This window comes from Trichoplusia ni, chromosome 16, assembly GCF_003590095.1.
Source record: "Trichoplusia ni isolate ovarian cell line Hi5 chromosome 16, tn1, whole genome shotgun sequence".
In the NCBI taxonomy this organism is placed as follows: domain Eukaryota; kingdom Metazoa; phylum Arthropoda; class Insecta; order Lepidoptera; family Noctuidae; genus Trichoplusia; species Trichoplusia ni.
Genome location: NC_039493.1, coordinates 2,962,099 through 2,981,899, shown reverse-complemented (window position 1 = coordinate 2,981,899; position 19,801 = coordinate 2,962,099). Strand labels below are relative to the sequence as shown.

At 37.4% G+C, this 19,801-nt stretch overlaps 1 protein-coding gene across 2 annotated transcripts in view; it reads left to right on the top strand.

The window, feature by feature from the left end:
* LOC113501861 overlaps positions 1-19,801 on the top strand; it is a gene marked incomplete in the record, with an annotated part of 64,630 nt that overhangs the window by 5,829 nt on the left and 39,000 nt on the right. For both annotated transcript variants that reach the window (XM_026883154.1, XM_026883155.1), the window contains 3 exon segments: positions 18,245-18,299; positions 19,116-19,230; positions 19,707-19,801. In XM_026883154.1, coding sequence (XP_026738955.1) covers positions 18,246-18,299; positions 19,116-19,230; positions 19,707-19,801 — 264 coding nt within the window.

Sequence of the window (19,801 nt, the reverse complement as noted above, 5' to 3'; positions counted from 1 at the left end):
ACCATGAAACAAAATCAATTTACTCTTACTACAATTCAACTGGTAACACTCGTATCCGCAGCTAACAAGTGAACACAAAAACTTTCTCACATCATAATTAGTAATGATTCCCGATGAGTCCCATGATTGAATTCTCCACGGTGCCCAGTGTACATCGGGTATGGTTGCCGTGTCGACCGCGGTGGGCAATTACACGCGCTGTCTGCCTCACTGCGCATGGTGCATGGTGTAATGGGGCCATTAGTGCCCCTCCCGGGCCCTGCCAGGAATGAGCGACAGGAAAAACAACTATAAATTAATTAGCTGCTATACTTGACTCTATGTTTACATTAAGTATGTTTAATTAACGATCATAATTGGAGAGAATAATTTGGAACAGTACGAAAATTAGGTTTTTGCTAAGTAACGTCGTCGATTGGAGATTAAAAGATATACATACAAAGTTTTAGAATAGCTATCAGCCGATGAGAAGGCAGAAACATAGACATGAATATGACGTCACCGTAAAAATTTACAATTTTCAAAGTAAATTCACACAGCTCGTGTGACTGCCACCGCAAGCCGACAGACAAGTGGACACGCACCACACACGAAGAACACGACACCCATTAGGCGGAACATAAAGTGCGCCGTCCTCAGCCGACATCACACCGCCATGACCATGCCAACACATCTACATTATACATTATAGTCCATTCTACAACTCATCTTTGCCCACGGTACCATGTGAGCATCATGTGAAGTTGTGTGCTAATGCAGTTTTAGGCATAGGGTTATTATTTCAAAGCTATTTTTGATGATTACATGGATTTTATGTGTATGGTGGATAAATGTTTTATTTAAGTTTGGAAACTGATACCATTTTAACTTTTTACGTGTAGTTCATCTTAAATCGTTAATTATATAGAAACCATTACTTAAGGCGCATAGCTACATTTCTTAATTATTTTGTAAATGATAGGTCTACTGCCATAAATGTGTTGAAGGAAATTCCATCTAGAACTAGATTCTGTAAAGCATCCACTTTCACTAATCCCAAAAAGGTTCATACAACTTCACAAAGGAATGCAGTGCATTCCTTCAATTCCTCTGATTACGCGACACTTCCTAAACATCTTAAGCCTTGTCCTTCATTGCCGGTTCATAACGAGCGCTGTCATTTCCCATGGCAGTGGAGCCGCAATCAATCACGCGTCTAACTCGCGATCATTAGGCGCCATTACACGCCTACGGCCGCTGCAACTGATGCAATGCGATTACCCTCACTTACACACTGCCGACGATCCGCAGGGCTTGCAGATACTTATAAAGAGGTAAAACTGGTATGTTCTGATTCTTTACTTCGATTTCGATTCACGTATAAAAAAGTTTTACCTCTACAACGGATTTTGAAAGAATTTACGTGAGATCTTTTGATTGAAAAATAATTCGATAGGCTTAAAACTACTTAAACATGATATAGAACGTATTCAATTTTGAAAACGGACTGCCTTATTCTACAAATCGAATGTCTTTTTCAATATACAAGAAGTATGATTAATAATGTGGTATAACGCGGATAGCAGCAATGTAATTGAAACCTGAAATCACATCACTTTAATTTTCATGTGTGTCGAGAAAGTTTATATTTATTACGACTTGCGCGGGCGCACACCCTGTCCAAGGCGTGCAGGATCTCCTAACGGCGGGATCGCGGCGATTAGTATCGAACTAGCGAGCAGTGACGTCACCTGCGCAAGCGCTGACATTGCCAACAGGTGGGCTCTGCCGGGCATATGTCGCGGTTGACGAAAACTAAATAAATACAATATTGTATTTGGGTTCGGATTGTTTTGGATACGGATAATTAAAGTCAAATAAGAATATGTTTGTATTATAGAAGTTAGGATAAAAAAAATGGAGTTTATCGAAAGTGTTTTCACCCAAATACTTGTAAGCATGCATCACTGTCACCCAGTAGAGCCACACTATCTATGCAAATAAGTACCATTAAACTCATTGCTCGAATTTATTTACTTTTATTTGTACACTTTCTGGCAATACCCCCATTAACCTGCTTCAAGTGATCCACTTCTGATAACAGTATTTTCGACAAGAATATTAAGTTCATTGTCAATATTTGAGTGGGTTTCATTGTATCATACGTATTTAATCAATTGGTTCTTCTCGATAACAGACATTATATTAATCACTTTAATCAGTATGCTAAGTGAACTGTAATAGATGGTTGTATGTCATATAGTAACGATAAAATGGATTCAACAACATAGATGTGTCTGTCATAAAGTTGTGAGATTAGTCATCCGACGAAAACAACTGACAACTGACAGCTGTATCCATAGTGGGTAATTTTTATTCTAATTGTTTACTAATATATACATGGCATAAAATACGTTAAAATGTGAATTGAAAATACTTGAAGATAATATGTATGTTGATTCTACGCATGTGCACTAAACAAAAACCTTAGTAAGATTTGAGTCAACATTGACTAAATAAAAAACATACCCTCAGGTCAATTCATTTTATGGACATATTGTCATCTAAAATGTTTTTGTACGTGACTGCAAATAATAAACACTTTATATTACTTATTGTATTGTTTCCATTTTTAAGGCATCCGACGGGCGACGCCTGCGCATCTGAGTTTGAATTAAAAATGTCTGCTGATGTCTCTTGAATTCTTAATTCAAACATTTGTGGGCGATGAGTTACCTGTCGGATTTGTTTGTGTGTTGTTCTAGTAATACTTATTAGCAGTACCCACGAGAGCGATTCATCCATCTATTAAGGTTGAATTCAAATTCATATTGGGCTGATTTACTTTTACGTTCTCACTTGCATAGTAAGGCTTCATACAACATTTGCCAGAGACAGAGATTTTAAACGTAAATTTAACCTATTACGCTGCCAGGATTTCCTTTTGTTAGCTTTATTTTCGTTAAATACTCTTGCATCCACGACCTCTGGTGATCTACTATCCTTAAGTTATCAATGTTCAACCATTTATACGAAAATGAGGGAGATCCCCATTTGGGGCAGAAAGGGAAAAAATAGAAAAGGCCGTAGATTTAGCAAGTGTGTAGCCGCAGCATCTGTGTGAGGACTTAGCGTGGGTGCTGGTGCACAGATCGAGCGATTGTTTCATGTAGCGCCCCCGCGCGGGCCGCGCCGCGCCGGCTCGCGCGCGCCGCCCGCAGTCGCGCGCCTCGCCACCTCCTCAGCGGATAGTCAGCCTCACTCGAGCAACTCCTCACGATCACTAACAGAAAAGCCTCTCATCTCAATTGACATTGGTGAGTTTTCACTATTATGGCTATTGTTAGGAGAACTCGCGGTCAAGTTGGGGCACGTCTTAACATTTACTGAGAAAACTAATTCGATACATTCATATTAATAAAGATTTTTTTTTATCTTTATATTAACGAAAAAACATCAATTAACTACAGTATATGGCAATCCTAATTATGATACATTTCTTATTGTGGTGCAAGTGTTTGAAAAGATTCAATTTATTTTTAAAAACATCTCCCGCTTATTATCGTTCTTAAATCTTTATCGTTTACTTAAATGTCACTTGTTCTACTAAAATCTAACACTAAGAATAGACGATAGCAGGTTCCGAGAAATTTCTTGTGATCAATAGAATATTCTAATAGCAATCATTGTTTTCTATAGGATAGTGATACATAGAATCAGTAGATGTTCACTCAGCGCTTGCCTTCAGTAAATAGAAAAAAAGCAGTTTCCAATCCTTGCGTGGGATCAGCAGTGGGTTTGACATATGTCTTGTCAACTAAATCTGTATAAATATTACGTTTAAAATTAACACTTACATTCTTTGGCCTGTTTCGGTGAGCTGACCAAAACTGAATCCAGAGTTTAATAAAATTTTGATACTTTATGATAACGTCACCAAATTCAGGGAACAGGTTTTGACTATTTAATTGTGGCATTATGTAAGTTACTTTAAAAGTTTTTGGCTACTTTGTTTAAAAGGTACCGCATAGGTCTTTTGTTTTCGTGACGGTAAGAGCGTACTCTATTAAACTCTTACCTCTTATTAATGTCGCTGAACTAGTTGCCCAGAACGTTAGAGGAGGTTCCTCTACTCGAATCCTTGGATGCGATGTTCAGCTCACGTAGAGGCACTCTAAAATTTTCTCCGAAACTTACTAATTGAAGTAACAGTAACAGTCATGGCCAATTATCGATGAATTGGCAAATCCATATTCACGATGCAAGTAAATCAAAGTCGTAGCAAAACGGTAAGCTAAGGTTACTGCCCACACCACAAATTGATACAATTACTCATTATAATATCTGCGCAGATACATACTGATACATTTTCCTGCTAATCGCTGTTTGATCGCATGTATCAGAGGGGGTCTCTGTTGTAGTGTTGTCCAGCTCCGTCCACAAATACGGCGTGACTTCATCGCGGTCTCAATGTCGGGAGCCTTCCAAAGCAATAAATATTACGGTTTATATTACTAAACACTTCCTCCGATGTATTGTTAAGATTGTTTTGTTTATTATATAATAGTTTCAAGGTTGAGGTGGAAAGGTTTGAAGTTTGCAAGAAGAAATTGAAATAATTGGGATAAGATTTTTACGTGGGGATTATACTTGTATGTCGGTACGATCTTGTGCAAATTTCAGTTTTCCCTAAGGCTGAGGAAATTAGTATTAAAAATAAATTTGCCATTATGAAAACCAGGGACCGGCCGGATACTCATTGAAAGGGTTTTTGAAGGGGTTTTTTTAAGCGCTTCAAGAAAAAACCCTATGACATATGTTACACCTTCGAACGGATTACTGTAACCCTGTTCCGAACAGGTTACCCTTTCACTACCCTGTAACACTGTAACAGGGTAACCCATTCCAACCTAAGACAATGTAATATGCACTCTTTATCATAGACATTAGTTTGAAAATAGTATAACCACGAGCGCACGTGACATCTTACCGCCCAGCGGCGCCATTGTTGCATTTACCGAGCGACTTGTAAACATGGAATAAAAATCATTGTGGATGTGACCTTACAGTTTAATTTTGCTTGTCGCACATTTCAAACGTTGTGATATATATTTTTCGTGTCTATACTTGTACACCAGGGTCGATAATTTAAAAAAAAATATTTTTTTTAAAATGAAAGTAAAAATAATTTACGGGCGATCTGAGGTCGGGAAGGGGGTGGGAGTGACGTTTGAAGAGTAAAAAACGGTTTTTCTCGATTTCCGGCAAAAGTAAAATTCGTATCAAAAAAAGTCAAATGGCAAAGTTGTAGGTAATAAAAAGATCTAAAACTTTTGTGTTTACATTTTTTTCACATAACCTCAAAATTTATGTGAAAGATCCAAAAAACCAAGATTGTGGTTTTTTATTTTTATTTTTTACAAAAATTTATTTTTGTAACGAAATTTGGTGAAAACTTACTTTTTTGTGTCCCAAATACGCTGTAAGTTATTTGATTAAAATATTTATTTTTTCACCTTATTTTGAATTAATATAAAAAAACACTCTAATTTTCAATCGAAAATTCACCCGTCAAATCTTCTCAGAAAATGCAAAAAATGAAAAAAAACTTGATTTTTTTTTAAATTATTATAAATAATTTCATCAAAAAAATTTGATTTGAGGTTTTAGGCTAGGTATATAAAATTACGCTACAACTAATAGGAGCGAAGATTTAATGGAAAATGCGGCAAATACGGGGAAAAATATCAATCTTCGAGGGCTTTCGTTCAAAAATTCCTAACTTATATCTTCTAACCACGCGGACGAAGTCGCGGGCAACAGCTAGTTACCTATATGAAGTTTCGCGCGTAGGTAGTTTGTCCGAGAGGCGCGAGTCGCGGCGCGACACGTCGGCGATAGAAGAAAATCAGCTGTAGTCTTAGTAAAGCAATGAGGGGCCGCTAGGGTGCAAGTATGCAGCTCAAGTTTAGTGGGTAATTCAGGGTAACACGAATAAAAGCCTTTCGTGAAGGTAACCACTTCAAAGGGTTAAGTTATTGAAGGGGTTAACCCCTTTCACTTGGTTACCCTAATGAAGGTGTTAACCATTTCGCTGGGTTTCGAGGATGTAACTCGAACAAAAGGTAACACTGCGATATGAGTTACCCCGTGTACGGGTTACCCTGTCAAACGGCTTAACTCTAAAGTGGGGTTGTCCGGTCCCTGATGAAAACAAACCTGATATTATTTAAATATTGAATAAACCTGTGAATTACTGGTGCCAGCTGATAATACTACTCCGAATTACTACACATAATAACTCAGTTTTCCTTACGTCTGATTCTGTCCCTTCATCAATTATACCAAGAATTAATTTAATTCCATTTAATTACACGTTACTGTGTTGTGTATCAGGCCTGGCCAAATAGCTGTGATGTCACCTGCGGTACTTCATCACTGTCTGTGTGTATGAGGTCAGTTGAAGGAAAACGGCAGTCGAAATCAAAATTACATTTTAATTGCCGAAAAAAGGAAAAACACAAGTATCGTTCTGTTATGAGTGTTTTTATATCCATATACATTAAATGGTCTTATACATCAAATAATATCTGCTTGGAAACATTGTCGTCCACTTTACTTAGAGTTATCGAACAGATTCCGAAAATAACAATTTATGGACGAATAGTTTTTTTTCCTGTAAGGAAAATTAATTTAAATTTTCTCTTTCTTATATTGCTCTTTCTTTATCTTATTTTTATATGTCAGACGTTCCAGGAGAGTATTATAGCTATTTGTTTTCATTATCTGTATGATGATTATAATCTATAAGTCAATCAATCAATATTTTTATTACAACAATTAATATAATTTCGGGAAATCATTCATATTGTGTACCAAATTGACATTTTTTTTAGCTTAAAATCGACAAAGTAAATAAGGCTTTCAGGTATAAGAAGGACAAGTATGACGTAAGACTGGAATCCTTGACACTAAAGCCTGGAACCAGTCCTCATGACTAATATACTTGCACCATTTATAAAGCTCGCGCCGAGTACTGGCTGTAGTGTGTGTGTGCGCAGGCGCATCGTACAAACATTATGCAAAACCGGTTGTTTTAAGTGAACCAGAGTGATATTGTTGTATTTTGACGTAATACCCAATAATGTTACAAGTGACAGAGTAAAGATACTATACTTCATGTATATGTTACCAGTGACAATATAGTGATGTGCGAATAAAATTCAGAATACAGGCAGGTAAATAAGTAATTTTTATTTTTAACTGTTGAGTAATGATAAATTCGTGACACAATGTATTGTATATTCACGTGAGCTATTGATATTCTTTGAATATATTCGTAATTATTTATTCTAGGTCAGTGACTCACTTATTTTCTTTATAAAACAAGTTAGTATCAATATGACTAAGTAAGACTTAGATATAGTTCTTAGCCTTGTCGTCTGTAATACACTATTCCGTTTATTTAAGCTAATTAGTACTACTAGTATTCTACATTTTTGTTCAGAATATTCCGACATTGTTATTTGGGAGTGTTAATTGTGTGTACCGTGGTAAAATGCGCAGACCACATGAGTTTGTTGAACCCATGGGTACATCTGCATACAGTAAATAAAGGAGCTCTATTATATATTTATATTCTTTAATTTTGCTTTAAAAAATTGAGTTAGATTAAAAAAAACCCGTTGGAGTTTCGGCAAAATTAATTACTAATGTTTTTATTGTGCTTATGGGGTTTGGAATATTTTTTAATCAAAAACGGGATTCCCTTGTGGTAAATATAAAGAAGTATTTAAGTACAGTACAATTACGCAGTTGTAAGTCGCACTTGTTGATCTAAAACAATGGGAACCTCTGGAGCGTGTGGTGCTGGCCCCTGGCTGCCGGCAGCTCGTACTGTCGCCCAGGGCCGGCTGCGACGCGACTGCCGTGAAGGTTACCTCGGCGAGAGGACTAGTGCTAGGTACCTGTGTGTACTCATTCAATGAGTACCTACAAAAGGCACACTACAATGTACTTAAATAGATCTCTGTTAGTTTATTTACGGTTTTTGTGTAAAAAGGAAAGGCTTTCTCATGAAAGTTCAGGAACTCCTTAAAAATGCTGATTTATTTGTTTGCGAAAACTGACACCTTTTTCCAGAAAACGTTATGGCTTTCTTGGAAAAAGTTGTGTAAATGTGATAGTGCTTTGCTGAGAAAAGATGTATTCAAAAGCCCTAACGAAACTGCGATTGTCAGTGTCAAGATAGGCTGGAATTCTACAAAATCCGTTTTAATAAATTTAGGTGGTAGATAGATCTTTCCATCAATGATAAAAATTATGTGCTAAATTTAATATCATCGGATATATGAACTTAAATAGCACTTTGAAATGACAGTTTAACTTCTCAGTTGAAAGTCGAGTCAGATGTAGTGTTGTGAGAAGCGCGGTGCGCGGGCGCAGGCGTCGGGTTGCGTCGCCAAAACATGCGCTCTGCGGGTTCTCGGAAACCAACACAGATCGTGTGAGCACCAAATATGCCAAGTATTAACACGGCTCGTAGGATATCTGTCTGTGTGTTGTACTTATGAACCTGTGATATGAGCTCATAGTATGTTAAACACTTTAACATTTTTTACAGTGGTTTCTCTGTTACTCTATTTCCATGGCTTGCATATGTCGAACTCTAACCAGATTCAGCTTAATTATATTATTTTACGAATCACAGGCACATATAGACCTACATTAGCAGGCTATAAAAACATCTAAGTATCCGTTTATTTTCCTTTCTTCATAACAATATAATTATGTTATCCTGTTTCCAAAACAATTGTTATTGCCCATCACCAAACGTTCTCATTTCCGAGCGGAGCATAGTAACGTCTTTCAATTGACCCAGGTGTCATGGCGCGGGCGAATTAACTCATAACTTTGCCCGACTGTGGGCGAAACCGACTTATAAGGCGTTTAGCTTTCCATGTAGGGTGCTGCGAAAAATACAGCTTTTATTTACTGTTTCCCCGAATATTTAGCCTTATTCGATAACCTGAAGTTTAAAGTCAATTGGGAAATTGAACTTTAAGGTTCTCATTTTAAGAGGGGAAATTGCATGGTGGCATTTTGAGGTGCTCTAAAATGATGTCACTTATTTGAATGGTTTGATTTGAATTGTATGTATGTTAATGTATTCTCGATCGGCGATATTGTTATGTTTATAACAGTTTGCAGGATTACGCTGTGATCCATATTAAACAGGAGATAATGTGATGCGACCTTGTTTTACACAGCTTTCTTGGATGTAGGTATGTCTGTACAGGTGTGTGCAATAAGGGCTAATAATGGTCTAGAATAATTTCCAATAATGCCGAGGACCTTTGTTTCATCAACAATGGATCAAAGAAATTCCCAATACATAACGGATAGACGAAAGTAATAAGTTCCACAAAATAGTGAAAAGATCGATTTATTAATTAAGTTTTCTAATCGATCGTTTTGCCTCAGAAACAGCAAGAAGTTTACTTGTATATTGTTAAACAAAAAGCGTAACACATTAGACAAGTCAATAGCTTTGAGTATTTGTGCGAGCACCTCACGCGAGTCGCGAGTCGCCGCGCGCCGCTTTACAATAGCACCCATATCAACATGAGAGACACTTATATCTGATTTACTTTTTGCATAAGCTTTAATAAGATTTGAATTAAATGCTCTTGCTTTAACTTTTTCCCTTTCATAATCATTAAGGTATCCTGTATTTAATTTACTTTTTCCTTAATTGCTGTATAATTGTTGAAGTCAATTTCAAATGGATTATTTACTTGTTATGTTATGAATCCATGTTTATATAAACATAATTAAACATCTTGTCAAATATGGCCCAACAATATTTAATAAGCTTAATCCAAGTGATAACGCAGAGAAATTACTATTTAGCATTCCAAATATAATCCAATTGTCTGATCCAATATGTTGGTCCAACAACTTGGCCCAATAGATTATACAGCAACCTTTGGCGATATAAGTTGGGCCAGTATCGCGGGTAACAGACGCTATTGGCCGCATCCCGGCGACCAAACCAGTTCCCGGACCTAGCCATAGACACAGGATAGTGCGAGCAGGTGGCTTCACTTCAACTGTAGTTCAATGCAATATTATAATTATAAGGTCGGAAAACTTAGTTTCGATTAGTTTAATTTACTTTTATGATGGAAAATAATTTGTTTAGGTTGGTTTGAAGAGGAAAGGTCTACTTTCCGTTTCATTTTATTCTAGATAGCTGTTGCCCGCGACTTCGTCCCCGTGGGTAGAAGATAATAATATAAGTTATGATTTATACCTGCCCTTTTTTTTTCACATTTTCCATTGTATCTTTGCTCCTATTAGTCGCAGCGTGATGGTTTATAGCCTAAAGCCTTCCTCGATGAATGGTCTATTCAACACAAAATAATTTTTCAATTTGCACCAGTAGTTCCTGAGATTAGCGCGTTCAAACAAACAAACAAACAAACAAACTCTTCAGCTTTATATATTAGTATAGATATAGATTAGTGTAGAAGTATAGATTTCATTGACGACATCTTACTCGAGGGTGTCAAAAAAGTTATTTTTGAAAACACGTTTCATTATCAAGATTGAAGATTGTATGTATAGTCAACTTATTAAGTTTCACTTTAAGATGAAAAAGAATCTTAACGTTTCAATAGTGACAACGATAATTAATTAAATTTGAAATGCCTTTACATAAGACAAATATACCGATTCAACCTTCGCAGTTGTCCACAAGTTGCTCTAAACAATACATCATAACAAATCAATCACTACTCCGGTGGCGTCCTCTGTGGGCGGGTGACTCAACTGCTTGACTTCCTAGTACACTGCGAGGCCAACGATGATTAGATTCTAGTCTTTTTTTTGGATGACTTAAAATCCCTTTGGATATTCCGAGACCAAAAGCAAAACCAATGGCATTTGTTGCGCGGGTAAAGCAGGCAAGAACTGAATTGGTTAAAACAAAAATTGAAAGTTCTTTTTCATGCAGAATCACTCCGCTAAGTGAATAAGTGTGAAGGATTAACTCAAATCGAAATAGGTGTAGTATACATGAAACCAGGGAGTAAGTTAAATTATCTAACAACTTTGGCCTAGGCAACTAAAACACTTATTAGGTTCTCCAAATAGTCTAACCTTGTCTAAACAAAACCAAGTAGACGGAAATGATCCCAGCTTAGTTTGCACAGATAACACAAAACTGAGATCACACGCTGACGCAAGCGGAAGTTCCTAACTTTTTCATTGCATGTTATTGGTGTGGCAACATTGTATTCCGCCGTGGGCAGTGCATAAACTCGTAAAGTCTATGATTTAAGAAATTATTATGTTTGTAGTTCAATTACTGAGTTATCGTCAATTGTCTGAATTGAAAATGCTAGAAATAGTCTCGCGCGGGTGACATACTTACCTAACAATGAGTAGAAACAAAAAAAGGTGCAGTGCATGTATGCACTAATGACACCGAATTATTATTTTACCATTGCTGTTAGTATGTATGGTAGAGAAAATTGATATATTGATTGAAAAAACAAATATTGAATAGTTAATTAATGTATAAAAAAATCCTTTTATATTGAGTTACCGAAAGCAATCCGCCATTCATTAAAACATGTAATTATAGTATTTTTAATTGTTCCTCAGAATGTGTTGACCTGTTTCCACTTTTAGTGCTAAATTCTTCTAAAGATTGATGGAGTAGGTAATTACGTGACACAAGATATTTTAGATTTAATTATAGTGTAGACAATTCTAGCTCTAAATACTTATAATTTTGTTTTTGTGAATGTAAGTGCCAAAAGGCGCGCTAATACCCGCCTATATGCGCATCCGAAAACGTATATTCCTGGGTGAGTGACGACTAAATTTTACCGTGGTAAATTTACATATGTATTTATTATTTACGGAACCGATTTTATTATCTTTGTCCTGGATGTACGGAATCCTCCGCCGGTCTCACACTTGATCGATTTCATTTAATCTATCCGCAAGCTATTATACTGTAAGAAAGACCACAAACCGAAGTCGTAAATCAAAAATCACGTTTTCTAACGCATGCCCAACGAGAATGACATACCTGGTCCACCTATTAGGTCATAATATCTAAATCTGTTATCCGCAAACATTAGACAAACATCTTCAGTAAATCACTCGTGTGACCTCGGGAACCTTCACGCCAATTCGGCGTGACGTCATCAGGCGCATCCTCTGCACTCTGCGGTTTGACAAGGTCACACCAGTGCTAATGTTGATGGAAATATGTTGTATTGTAACTAGTTTCGTGACATCTGGAAGAAGGTTGTGTCCGTTTTTGCCAACAGTTGCTTAATCTCGATTTATGTGTGTAACAGAAATACAGCATCTTTAAAAAAGGACCTTTCAGCTGTCTCCGTTCATGAGATCCAGATCAGGTCAGATAACAGAGCCCTTAGCTATACGGTTCATCCCTTTTGGGAACGGAACTCTGAACAAGGTCATAAGCATATTGTCTAAATATTATCCCGCTAATGCCATGTCAACTGATGTTTTCCTAAATAAGAGTCAGAATCGCACCTTTTTTCAATGTAGTGCTTTGAGCTTCAAGTTATTTATTCAAATCTTTACGATATTTCGTTTGCGTGCACTCCAAAGGCTAATGGAAAAACTACTTTGAATACAAATGATGTAGTAACAATCTGGAGTGCGGCCAACTTGAGCCATTGTTAAGCTGCCATGAGGCTTCGGATAAGGGAAACTTTACAATAGACTAATTATAGATCACACGTAGGCTTTGCAGGCTATTAATAGGAATACTTGTCCTATTACCGAATTCATTCTAATTTGGTAGTGGCATTCATACTACCTTACTAAGCAAGTAATCCATTCTATATGAAAATTGGTCCAGTGCAAGCATGACTGACGAAACTGGGGTTTCCGTAAAATTCCATCTTTAATGGGTCACCCCACAGATCGTGATGTATCATTCGTTGCTTGTTTTCATTCCTTTTTAATAATGAGGCAACATAAGTACTATATCTGTAGAAATTTCAACTGCCCATCACGGTTCTTGTGATGCAGCCTGGTGACTGACGGATGCACAGACGTCAAGACACACAGAAGGATAAGGGTTCAGTTCTAAACCTTTAATCTAACGGGACTATAAAAACGAGAATAAATGTAAGAATAGAAAACCTGTGCCCTCAATTTGTAGCAAAGTCTTTAAGTTGGTTTAGTTGGTAAATAAAGCAATCTATCAATCAGCCCACGTGTGCACGTCTGTCCGTAATGCCCGCCGCCCAGGTCCGCCTGGCCGTGAACCTCGAGGTAACGGGAGTGACCAGAATAAACTTTACTTACTTTCACTGAATTGGACATTTGCCCGGTTTAAGGAAATTCTTGTTGTTACTTTCTTTTGACTATAAATGAAGGTGGCGTTTTCTATTGCATGTTTTTAAACAAGTTCCTAGATAATTGTAATAAATGAGGTCCGAAGACGCATTTACTATACAACCGCTTTGTTTAACATATACAGAGGTTTTATAGTGTTTTTCGTTTACATGACGTTGGCAGAATCCGCTAATTCCTTTGCGTCAATTTTGACAGATCAACCTTTACATAAGCCAAGATTCGTGAACAGCAGTTGCTTTTAAACTTTTTACCGAAAACATTCAACGTAAATGTAAATAATGTAAATATGTTGTAGTTTGTGAGAATGTCAGCTTGTTCACACGGCGCGTCCGGTTCCGGCAGAAGTTAGCTCAAAACATCGCGCATGCGCCCTGAATATCAACAAACATACGCGCCGCGAATTAACAACATCTTGAGAGTGAAAGCATTGTCTTCGGAGTTTCTTGGTAATGTCGTATCATTACATACGTATATCCCATCTGAGGCAGTTAAAGGTAAACAGTTTACTGTTGGCTTCTTTCGATGGTTATGCCCTACTATTGAGTGCAGGGAATGCTGACCAATACTGAAAAATGCTTGCAAAATTTTATAAGCTTTTTACCTATGGTCTAATATCTTACTTTTTTTAAATTCAAAGTTTTTAGAGAAAAATAATAGACAACACTGCTTTTATGGCGTAATTGAGGATTTTGTCATTAAAATACATTTATCCCTCCTTACTTACTTAAAACTGTTATTAGTAAAATCTCAAACAAAACAAATTTTTAATCAAACAACGCAAATACCTTCACAAATATAGTAATCCAAATGCCATTTATGATTTATGAATGGTAATCTATTCATAAAAGATTACCGAAGTAAAAACTATAATCCTCTTGTGGAATAAACAGCTTTGCGTCAAGCATTCTACTTAGAAACCAGTCCGCGTTTGTATTCGTCTGTCGTGTACTACCAGCGCGTTGTCAACTGGACGTTATGTCACCGTGTTACACGTAGGGTCATAGACCAGGCCTACAGAACATCCATATTACAAATTATTTATTGACCACTTTTAGTCCTTGCTATCAACAATTTTCTTTCTGTATTTGGATAATCTCCTTCAAAAAGAATCCCTTGTTCAACCTTTAAAGAAGCTACCGATATTAAAAGTTCTTTATTTCATCCCGCCAAGGAATTCGAAAACAAAAGAAAAACACGATACATCTCGTTCAATAAACTGAATGAAACCAGAACGATCATAATTCATGCGTGTTAAAGCCATAACTTTCATCAGATATAATGGTAGGCCGGCGGCCTCTGTGGGTCCGTCATCGCGTAGGCATTCATCCCGTGTCGGTGTGAGTCACGGGCGCGCTACTGACCGGTCCATCTGAGTCCCGCGACCTCCCGCCATAGCAACGCTGACAAAACTATGTGTTATCGGAAGGTGTCGAATATGCGTGACTGAGCTATTAATAATAAGGTATGCTGGCTGAATAATGTTACTCTTATGGCTGGAACTAAGTCCTAAGAAAGCGCTGCAATAGTAAGTTTAATGCAGGTCTATCTATAATTTTGAAAAAAAGTAGGAATAGACTTTGCTTTAGAAACCCTTATAAACAGCGAATTTTTAAGTGACTTAATGTCACTAGTTGAATTAAACCTTGCCTTTAATGTCAGACTCCATTCCTAGGGATATTCTTTGAAAGTTATAGAAACCAGTATAAAGTCGGATGCGGCGATAGGCGATGCACCCTTTCTCCACGCTTAATCTATGCGCGTGAGTCACGAGCAGGTTCGGCCGCCTGCGCGCGCGCCGCCGCTCGGTCCTGTGACCTCTCGGGACGTGCCTTACTGCCCAACTATGCGCTAAATTATTGTTCATATGGCGTCCAAGTATTCCTTAGATTTAGTTCAAGAAAAGCAGATCTCTTAAAAACACTCAATCTTTAAGATTTCAGCTCTTTTTGGTGTTGCATAAAGAGGTTTTCTCGTACAAAAATAGAACAGTAATTTTGAGACTTATAAGAATATACTGCTTGTAGGTACGACAACTCCGATCTTTAGCTATCTCAGCACATTTAACACTCTCAAAAGGAAGTAATTCGTTGTGACCCATAACTTTCCAATAGTATGTAGTGTCAGAACTTGTGACAGTTGCGTCAGTGGTCCAGCACCACTCCTTCCTCGTTTATCACCGGCCATTAGTTGTCACTACCCAATCGACTGTCATTAGGTGACATCATGTATTGAGACACTAGTTGCTCCAACGACGGTTATTTAAGGCTGGAATGTTCCGCGATAAAGTTACTTAGATTAGTTCATAATCTGTGCAAGGTTTACATCCTTTTTGCCGCCGACTATAACAAGGATCTCAGTTTGAAATTTTTTGATTAATAGATTTTTTTTTAATAAAATTTGAAAATGGCTTTAGTGTATATTAAAAAAAAAACATGATCTATTTAGTCCTCAGTAAAAACCAAGAAGTTAAACCAAAACAAATTTAGAGACTTCATTTTTCATCTGATATGCATATTGATGATCAGATGATCTACATATTTCACCTTGATATATAATAACATCTAGGTGACATATCACCATCTGTGAATCACTGCGCCTACGTTGATATTATGTTAAATAGCGTATGAATTCCGGAATACTTCACGAGTCATGCACCACTCTCACATGTTGTGTCATTATGGGACACCTGAGACTCCCGTGGTCCCGTGGAACTTTATTCATGGATAATTTTGCACTGCCTATATGTACGAGGTATTTTCTCGTTTTGCTTGCTAGTTTGCTAACATTTTCCTTAATCTGTTTTTAATAAGTTTATGTTTTTTCACCAAATCTTTCCAAATCATCTTAAGATCTACTCTTTTTTGAAATACTATTTTTAATATCAATGACCACTGCTACAATTTGTTTTGAGAATTTCCCAACTGTCCCCAACAATAACAACTTTCTTCAAGTGTTATGAGAATCATTCCAAGCGCGAGGCTCGGCATGTACTGAACTCATTTTCAAGGTTTACACAACCATCTAATTTAAAACGACCTCAAATTCTAGGACATTCCAAAAATAAAAATTTTCAACATCAATACAAACAAAATAATTGTTTTTTTCTCGAGTGGTAATGAGATAAAAGTTATGTCTCCTTATATGTCTCATAATGTTGTAAAGAGGGACAAGGGCGGCGGGGTGGTGCCGTACAAGGCGCGCAGTTTGGGCCACTGTCCATATGGCGCGAGATGGAGGCTGCGTGACAGATGGTCCGCGGTAACTGATCTGTTAGGTATTGACGCAGCGAGCCTGGATGGGCATGCTCGATGTATATGGCGATGTTTGAACATTGAACTCTTGATTTATGATTGAATGTCCAGTTAGTGTTATGTAGTGTCATACGGTATTCAAGTCATTGAAAGTTCAGTCATTTGACTGCACGGTTAGCCAAGTGGTTGAGGTCACCACGCCAAACCCATTGAGCGCGTCGTGTCGCGGGTTCGATCCCCGCGTAGGACAAGCATTTGTGTGATCCACGAATGCTTGTTCTGAGTGTGGGTGTCTGTGTGCATGTCAGTTGTATGTTTGTAAACCCCACGCTATGCAAGGATTAAATTCCTTCGTGCGGGAGTCGTTTTTTTAAAGAATAAGAATAAGCCATGAAAAGGACATTGATGAACTGCATTACATTTAAGAAGATTTCAACATCATAATAATTTTCTTCTAAAAAGTCAAACAAAAGCAAATCGATTTAATTTCCTCCTCTAATATCTTTACTTTTAATTACTACTTTCATTCATAATAGCAACGTTCTCATCAAGCCCAAGTAAAATAACCTATAACTCGTACCTCGTGCGAAAAACTCTCTCAAAACTTTGAAAGTGCATTTAAACTTTATTTACCCTTGTAACAATAAAGTACGAGCTGTATAAGGCGTTCAATGAGAACTATAAATCCATCAATGAGTAGCTGTCGTGTCGCGCCGACCACTAATTGTGTCGCCAAGGTTCCGCGCGGGCACCGGCGCGACGCGGACGCGGGCCCGACGAGATTGCATACAAGTTCATTTAGCGAATTACGTTTAATTGATGGCAGTGTGCATTTAACGCTATTTGTGTTGTTGAATCAGATTGCTGATCTGTTAGGATGATATAATGCATGGTTACAATTTGTAAGTTTAATCTACTAAGTGTAATTTTTCAACGACATTGTCCTTTCGCTCTCTTTAGGGTGATTTTCTTAATAACGATATCCACGTAGTTTCAAACTTATTTTTAATGATTTACATCTGGGCCTACAAAATACCACTCATTTTCTCTACGCTCTTTGAATGTAAGACAAAAAACATCGTCAAACTTCGTTACACTAAATCGTGTTTTCTGACTTCTGTTCAAGCAAAACTTTACCATATAATTGGTGCTCAATAAACAGATCATAAATAGATCACGTCAAGCCAACAAGCACCATATTGATGTGTGTCGCAGTTCAAGTGCTGGAGTGGTCGCTAGTTCGCGCTCAATTGACCGACTGCGATTGTTTAATTAGGTGTCATGTGTTTGTGCAATGAAGATGTTGTCTGTAGTACTCGTAGCTATTTCATATTGTACTCGTTTTAAGACGGTATAATTTCAGGTGTTACTTTTCTTTTAATTTTCGTAGTTTCGACGTAGAGTAGTTTTTCTTTTTAGTGATTTAGGGTTGAATATGCTGCCAGGACTATTGTTATTGGTCGCATATCTTAAGCTCTAAATGAATATTATGATTCCTAATAGAACAAGAATAATTTAAATGTGTAAAGAGTCATCAGTATTTATACGAACCTGGGTAGATTGAATTTTCAAAATAATAATGTATCTGTTGTTGTTTCCAGAATGTCTGAAGGCGACGTGTCGTTGATCCGCGACGAGGATTTACTGCGCCGCATGGTAAGATATTATATCACTAAGTTCTTTATGTAAATTTAACTGCGAGGGTAGGTGAGTGTCACCACGCGAAAACCACTGTGAGACGTTCGGGATACAAGAATTAAATACCTAATGCGAGAGTCGTTTTTTAATTCTTTATTGTATTGACTTACTTTGGAAATGGCCATATGACGTAAATAATCATCAAAAAAATAATGGCTTCGCCTTGAAAAACTTACTGAGCAATATGTCTTTCGTGCGCTATAACTTTATTGCCAGGCGCTAAGAGATGTTCTGTTAAATTGTTGCGATTAATTACGATATACATCGCGTTCTGAAACAAATTGTACTCGTATGTAGCCAATATTAACAACGCCAAAAACATTTTTAAAGGGGGAAATTTATCATGCTAAACTACTTTGATATGACATGTCTATCGACATTACTTTGACGAAATGATTTAATAGGGATGATGACAATTTTTTTTTGCAGTGTCCGTCTTGTAGGTTTTTTGTATAATAATGGATACGTATTTTTTAATTTGTCCCGCAAACGTAAATTTACCAAATTACAGTGAATGAATTTACGCGTGACGTCACGATTGAGTATAAATTTTACTCTATCGTTACGTCACAAGCCCCCTCTCCTAAACTTTAAAGCAGTTAATCTTTTGTCAATTCCAGTTTTTCTGAAAAAGGAAAAAATACGTACCTCATACTTTTCAATTATCTAACTGTGGGACTAATGCGATTTTTTCTTTTTATACCCAGTCATCATCCCTATTGTGTATTATCGATTGCTTCATATTTAACTAATTTGTCCCGGTACATGTTTCAGTGGCAGCAGACGGAAGATTTCTCCCGTAAGAAAGAGATCCGCGCGCACATGTACCGGCTGCGGGAGGAGCGCCTGCGCAACCTCTACTCACCCGAACCCACCAGGGATGGGAAAGGTATTAAAACCACTGATAGTTGCTATGTGGACACTAGAGACATAGTAGATGATAATGTAGAACTATGATAATGAAGAGGAAAATAGCTTATTTAGCCGGAAAGTATTTTGGTTTGCATTTTTGTACTTGCCCAGCTTTCTGTCACATCACGTAGACACTAGAAAATAACATATGTAGTGTAGCAGCAGTAGTTTAAGATTTATGAATCAAGGAGCAGCTAATAGTGTAGAAGTCTTGATGCGGAATGGTAGTTACAATATTCCACAACTAGATGTATTTAGGGGTAATTGGTGATAATGCATTTGGGTTTTCAAACGTGTGAGAATTGGTAAACTACTTCTTCTGTGTTTGATTGTGTCTGGAGATTTGTCCACGACAGACAAATATTTTTGTTATTTCACTGATTTTTTGCTACATCATTGTGAGAATGACGAGTGAAGATCACAAGTTAGCGTAGCTGTGCCCGCATTCTACAGGTAGTGAGTTCAGTGCTGCGCAAGGCCACGTCAAGTCCTTCGCGGACCAGAGCTTCCAGTCCATGAAGAGCAAGGAGGTCCGCGACGCTGGCTCC